The 7,084-nt window shown below is 39.1% G+C and overlaps 1 protein-coding gene across 1 annotated transcript; it reads right to left on the bottom strand.

Annotated features, from left to right (window-relative positions):
* Positions 1-934: 934 nt before the first annotated feature.
* Positions 935-6,574, bottom strand: LOC141343677 (protein NLRC3-like). The gene is made up of 5 exons (XM_073848271.1): positions 4,641-6,574; positions 4,243-4,416; positions 3,706-3,879; positions 2,396-2,442; positions 935-2,302 (listed from the first exon to the last, which is right to left on the bottom strand). Exons 1-5 carry the CDS (start codon positions 6,461-6,463, stop codon positions 1,785-1,787), a joined length of 2,736 nt encoding a protein of 911 aa, XP_073704372.1. The 5' UTR covers positions 6,464-6,574; the 3' UTR covers positions 935-1,784.
* Positions 6,575-7,084: the final 510 nt, after the last annotated feature.

Below are 7,084 nucleotides of genomic sequence, written 5' to 3'. Positions count from 1 at the left end.
TTGAAGTAAGAAGTCAGAGTCTACCTTGTAAAGACCTAATTTAACTAAACGCATGGTCTAAAGCAGAAAAAACGGTCGGCTATTCTCTTAATGAGTCATGGGTGTGTTTTGGGTGTAACGTGCAATAAACCAACCAGAATCTCATCTCCCATTTCTTTTAAAAAGCCATTTTGCCACTATGGCAGACTCGCTATTTACATTGTGGAATTTGCAAGAGCGAAGACTAAATGCTGAGTGGAAACTTACCTTTCCATACTTTCATTTGTAATATTTGGCATGTTTGTGTGCTGTTGTGTCCCTGTGTGTGTAATAAGCAGAGTGTATGCGCATTGTGCACCTGCCTATAGACGCACAGTACTAATGCTCCCCTTAAATAAAAAAAAAAAAAAAAAACTGCTCAATTGACTTTAAACTAGGTTTTAGTTGGTCAATAGTGCTATCGTTTTCAGTTGCCTTAAAATAGCAATGCACCAACTATGCGCCTGAACACACCTTGTTATCAGACAAGCACGTCTATGGGTGAACAGATGGGTGCAAGTGCATTTGCTTTTTAAACAACGTAGTGCTGGATGTAAAAATGATAACTGTGTCAGGCTGAAACTAGCAAAAAACACTTACGTCATGCCTTGCATTGCATTGCGCCGGGTGTATGATAGTTTGAGTCGGAGACATTGCTTTTAACATAATTTTATGTTGCATCCAAAATGTCAAATGTGAAACAATCATGGCGATTTCTGTGATCGTGGCTTCTAATCTGTGGTCCTATTGTCATGATCTGGGCTGTGGGTTTTCCCTCAGCCACCTGAGGTCGCTGTTTCCCTTTCCCTTGCACTGCACTTCCCTGATTGTTTACACCTGTCTTGTTGTCATTAGCACTCATCAAGCTCACACCTGTTCACAATCATATGGACTATAAGAACTCTCATTGCCCACTATTTATGCTGGCTGCATTCTGTCACAGGCAGAAATGAGGTCAGGGTCCAAATGCAGGGAAGGTAGTCTTAATATAAATAAACAAACTAAACACAAACAAAAGGCCAACACGGCACAACACGACTAGAATACAAGATCAAATAAACAAAACAGGAAACACGGTCTAGGAGCCAGGATCAGGAACACAGAGAAACACACACAAAGACAATGCAGCCAGAATGAATAGTGGGCAATGAGAGTTCTTATAGTCCATATGATTGTGAACAGGTGTGAGCTTGATGAGTGCTAATGACAACAAGACAGGTGTAAACAATCAGGGAAGTGCAGTGCAAGGGAAAGGGAAACAGCGACCTCAGGTGGCTGAGGGAAAACCCACAGCCCAGATCATGACACCTACATAGTAGTGAGAGAGGTTCAAAGACGGCCGTTGTCATGGTCTTGCGACCAAAGATAGCCTATGATCATTTTCTGACAGTGTCAGAAATTCAGCCTGATCTTCGCAAGGTGTGTTTGCTGCCACGACGCAGTGTTTACCTAAAGCTCATATTCCTTCTTCTTTCACCGCTTTCACTTTTTTCAGCATGCATAAAAACTACAACTGCCAAAGTGTGATTCATTATGCTTTAGTTTACCACTAGCACATGCCAATGATGTTTTATTCTTCTATAGTAATATGCGTCGTAGCCTACGAGTCAATAGGTGTCATCATTGTATAGTTTACATGCATGTCGAACCCAAGTTTATTAGATCCATGTCACACAGTATGATCAGCAATGATAGGATTGCTGAAATCGTGCAGTATGTAGAAGGCTTTAGTCTTGAGTCCAAGTAACCCAACTCTGTTGTTCAGTCTAACACAGAGAAACTGGGGAACCATAATAAACCCCAAACCCAGCACAGAGGGGTCCCGTAAACGTGGAGTTGAATGTGTGTATGTGTGTAAGTGAGTCAGAGACGCTGTAGAAAGACAAAGTACCGGCAGACCAGTCCAGATAGACACCTACTCGATTAGATGATGAAGGGGTTGATATCTCAGTGCTGTCATTATTGTGACAGACAGTGAGTCTGTTATAAAAACTGCTCAGATTCCAGGACTTTTGATTGAATCCAAACCTGCAGTCACTTCCTCCTTTCCTGCTGATATCTCTGTACGTCATTGATATTTCTGTCCCTCTCCCACTCCATTCAGCCTCCCAGTAACAGCGTCCAGTCAGACTCTCTCTACACAGAACCTGAGGATGGTGTTCAAATCTCTCTGGGTGGTCAGGATACGACTGCTGCTCTTCCACATATGTTGCCTTTCTGTTCCCCTCAGACAGGATCAGATGAGTGTTTGTTGTGTTTGGATCTAGTGTGAGTCTACAGGCATCTGAACACAAGAATGCGAAAAATAAGCTAAGAACATTTATAAAAACAAAATAAAACAATTCTTATATGAGTTTGCGTTTGTGTATAGACCTACATTTTTGTAGTCCTGCTGTAATCCTGAAATCTCCTCCATGATCCACACTATAAGCACACACATATTGATATAAAATGTCACATATTAATATAAAAAGTCACATTTTGCTACTTAACAAAACACTGATTTACATTTTATGAAACGAGTTTGCCATGACCAAAAATTAATGGCGTTACATGTAGAGTACAATGGGGCTAAAGGCGCCCCGGGGTAAAAGGCACCTTTGATATTATTTTCCTCTAAATAATGAGATGTTGCTGTAGAACTTGCCAAAACATTCACTTTTCAAGGTACATGTGCAATTTTGGTTGATGCTTGACACGATGGCTTGAATATATCTTGAGACTAATAGTCTTCTTAATGATTTTCAGTTTTGTTTATTGTAATAATTAATGCAACAGTTTTTAAATAACCAAAGAATATGTGGAAGTATTGTATTTGGGGTAAAAAGCACCCCTGCTGTTTGGGCTAAAAGGCACAATAATTAACATGATAAGTAATAGAACGCTGACTTTTCTATTTGTTGACATGACATTGTTAGATTCAAATGGTAAATATCTTATATTATGTTGGGTGTCCATATTAAAGATAAATAGCATGTTTAGAATGAAACCATCATATTTAAAAACATGCTATTAAACATATCATATAATAAAATATAATTTGCTGTTACTACTGTAAATTGCTATATTAAATCGGATCTCCTATAATGTTTTACATTTTAAAATGATTTTTTGTATTTTAAAATCTGTTTTACTTTAACATATTTTAATGACAGTGTGTTTATTATTTTATTTATCAAAATAAGCAGAAAATAGTACAAACTTTGCTAAAGTTATTGTTTTGAACAAGTATTAACTCAGACATTATTTAAAACACATGATTTTAGCTAAAGTATTTGTATCAATACTGTGTGCCTTTTACCCCATGTAAGTGAGCCTTTTATCCAGTGTGTGTGGTAAAAGGCCCCCTTGCCACCTCATACATTTATAAGATTTTTATACAAAATAAACGACTTGTATGATTAATTTTTTACATAAAAAATCTGTTTCTCCATAAATGTTAAATGCAAACACATATATTTTTCTTCAATCATACACTTTGGGCACAGGGAAAAGCACATGTTTTTTCTTAGGGTGTGCTTTTAGCCCTGTTGTACCCTACCTAGTTACTCCTCAACACTGAGCCGTAAACATCTCCTGCTACTGTGGAACTCACATAAATGATGCAAATACTTTTTATACTTTTAAATACTTGGATGAAAAGAGATCAGTGCTTAAATTAAACGAAATAGTATATAAAACACATACTTGAGTATCTGGAGTGAGCAGTTTGGATCGTTCAGTTTGTCGTTGAGCAACTGGACTCCTTGTTGTCCTGGATGATTGTAGCTCAGATCCAGGTCTCTCAGGTGTGAGGGGTTTGAACTCAGAGCTGAAGACAAATAACCACAGCCTTCCTCTGTAACCATACAGCCTGACAACCTATAGACAAACAAATGCGCACACCCAAGTTATCTAAAAGAGGACTTTCAACAGACTTTTGTTATTATTGTTTTTATACTAAGCTCATAATAATCGCTATAACTTCGCCCTAACTGAAAACTTTCCCAATAGCTTTTCAGAAACAGTTCAGTCCATCATCACCAATTCTTATATAAGTTTTTCAAATTAGTAATAAAGGCTTGTACACATATTTTGAATTAGTAACAGAATAGCCCGAATCTATGGCATAGGAAAGTAGTTCAACATACAAAAGATTTTTCTAGACACTTCTAGCTTTTTCTTATTTATTTATAGCCATTACAAACAGTGTACATAGAACAGTTAAATACCCCACATAAATACCTCAGTATTTCCAGCTGACAGTTTGGATTCTTCAGTCCATCAGAGAGCAGTTTCACACCAGAATCCTGCAGGTCATTGTTAGTCAGGTCCAGCTCTTTCAGGACAGAGTTCAAGGATTGTATAGCTGATGATAAACTCTCACAGCATTGATCAGTAAGATTGCAGCCAGTGAGTCTATACAACAAGGAGCAAATGATGCAGATGTCCAGTTAGTCATAATGTTATGTCCTAGGGCCATAGGTTTAAAATGTCTTTATTTCAAATAGCATGCACTTAATTATATTTCTAACTATATTTTTGACTGTTGACTATTAGTTTTTATTATTTCATTTCTTTGAGACATCTGAGTCATCTGAGTAAATAAAATATTGCTTTCTTTTGCAAGATAATATACTCACAAAGCTTTCGTGCAGTTGATAACAGCTGGTATCAGTCTTCTTCTACCCTCATCTGATGTGTTGTATTTCTTCAGATCAAACTCATCCAGCACCTCCTCTGACATCTGAAGCATGTAGGCGACTGTTGAGCAGTGAGCAGGAGAGAGCTTCTTCTGTGAGTGTTTGTCTGATTTTACAAACACCTGAATCTCTCTGGATAGAGTCTGATCTTTCACTTCCAGCAGACAGAGGAACAGATTGATGGACCTTTCAGTAGAGAATCCTTGTCCATCTTCGATCTTCTCTTTAATGTACTCTGAGGTTCTCCTGATGCTATCTGAGCTGTTCTCTGAGTGTGTCAGTAGATCCTGTATAAGTCTCTGATTGGATTCCAGTGAGATGCCTAGCAGGAACCGCAGGAACAGATCCAGCTGTCCATTCTCCCTCTCAAGGGATTTATCTATTGCTCCTTGATGCAGATTATGCATTGAATCAAAAACCCTAAGGGTCTCTGTTGTACTGCGTAAATAGCAGTAAAACACGTGGAAAGCAGCGAGAAACTCTTGAATGCTCAGATGAATGAAGCTGTAGACTTTCCTCTGATGAATAACAGATTCCTCCTTAAAGATTTCAGTGCAAATCCCAGAATACACTGAGGCATCATTGACGTCTATGCTGCTCTCTCTCAGGTCCTCCTCATAGAACATCACATTGCCCTTCATCAGCTGCTTGAAAGCCACTTCAGCAAGCTTCACAATCACTTCTCTGTTGGACTGCAGGAGCTTCTCTAGATCTTTCTCTTCATACTTCTGGTTCCTCATGTTGATCTGAATCAGCAGGAAGTGAATGTACATTTCAGTCAGAGTTTGAGGGATTTCCACACTCAGATCTTCTTTCAGGAGTTTTTGAAGCACAGAGGATGAGATCCAGCAGAAGACAGGGATGTGGCACATGATGTGGAGGCTTCTTGCTCTTCTGATGTGTGAGATGATTCTGCTGGCTTGATTCTCATCACTGATTCTCTTCCTGAAATATTCCTCCTTCTGAAGCTCATTGAATCCCTGTATTTCCGTCACACGGTTGATGTAATTTGAGGGGATCTGATTGGCCGCTGCTGGTCTGGAAGTGATCCAGATGAGAGCAGAGGGAAGCAGCTCTCCTGTGATTAGGTTTGACATCAAGACCCCGACTGATGAAGTCTCAGTCACATCAGAAACTTTCTGAGCATCTGAAAACATAAGTGTGATTCTGCTTTCATCCAGACCATCAAAGATGAACACAATTTTGCACTTCTCATAAATCTGAGAGTCCAGATCTTTTAGTTCGGGATAAAAATCCAGCAGAAGTCTGAAAAGACTGTACTGATTATCTCGAATCAAATTCAGCTCTCGAAATGGAAGCACAAACATAAAATCTACATCCTGATTGGAGTTTCCCTCTGCCCAGTCCAGAATGAACTTCTGCACAGAGACAGTTTTTCCGATTCCAGCGATGCCTTTGGTAAGAACAATCTTAAGTTTGTCTTTCTCCCCAAATACTGGTTCAGGTGAGGCTTTAAAGATGTCATTGCAGTAGATGGGAGTGTCTTGTGAGTGTTGTGTTCTGGCTGTTTTCTCCATCTGTAAAACCTCATGTTCTTCATTTACTCCTTCACTCTCTCCCTCTATGATGTAGAGCTGTGTGTAGATCCTGTTGAGGAGGGTTTCATTCTCTTGGAGTTTGATTCCCTCAAATAAACTCTCGTACTTGTTCTTCATGCCAATTTTATGCTTGACTTTGACTCTTTGCAGGTCTCCAGTTTCCTCTTGCCGCAGGGCTGCTGGTGTGAAACAGGCTCTGTGCATCTGTAGAACAGGACGTGTTTTTGATCTCTTTCTGCACTGAGGACAGTCAAAGTCTTGTAGTCTCGACTGATTCCAGTAGAAACTGATGCACTGTCTGCAGAAATTGTGTCCACAGGTGATAGACACCGGATCCCTTAGAACCTGCTCACAAGCTCCACATCTGGACTGATCCTGGATCAGATCATCCATCTTTTCACTAGAGAAACAGGTTTTAAATAACACATAAAACTTTACCATGTGAACAGTACAAGTATTATCAATAAAGCATTATTATATATGACACTTTATCAAAGTACAGTCGTGGCCAAAAGTTTTGAGAATGACACAAATATTAGTTTTCACAAAGTTTGCTGCTCAACTGCTTTTAGATCTTTGTTTCAGTTGTTTCTGTGATGTACTGAAATATAATTACAAGCACTTCATACGTTTCAAAGGCTTTTATCGACAATTACATGACATTTATGCAAAGAGTCAGTATTTGCAGTGTTGACCCTTCTTTTTCAGGACCTCTGCAATTCGACTGGACATGCTCTCAATCAACTTCTGGGCCAAATCCTGACTGATAGCAACCCATTCTTTCATAATAACTTCTTGGAGTTTGTCAGAATTAGTGGGTTTTTG

The sequence above is a fragment of the Garra rufa genome, chromosome 10, assembly GCF_049309525.1.
Source record: "Garra rufa chromosome 10, GarRuf1.0, whole genome shotgun sequence".
Classification (NCBI taxonomy): Eukaryota; Metazoa; Chordata; class Actinopteri; order Cypriniformes; family Cyprinidae; genus Garra; species Garra rufa.
This window is presented reverse-complemented; position numbering and strand designations above follow the sequence as displayed.

Coding starts and splice junctions, on each gene's coding strand:
- LOC141343677 (XM_073848271.1), bottom strand. CDS start 6,463: ATGCACAGAGCCTGTTTCACACCAGCAGCCCTGCGGCAAGAGGAAACT. Junction 4,417..4,640: donor ATCAACTGCACGAAAGCTTT/GTGAGTATATTA, acceptor CTTGTTGTATAG/ACTCACTGGCTGCAATCTTA. Junction 2,443..3,705: donor TGCTCACTCCAGATACTCAA/GTATGTGTTTTA, acceptor GTGTGCTTATAG/TGTGGATCATGGAGGAGATT.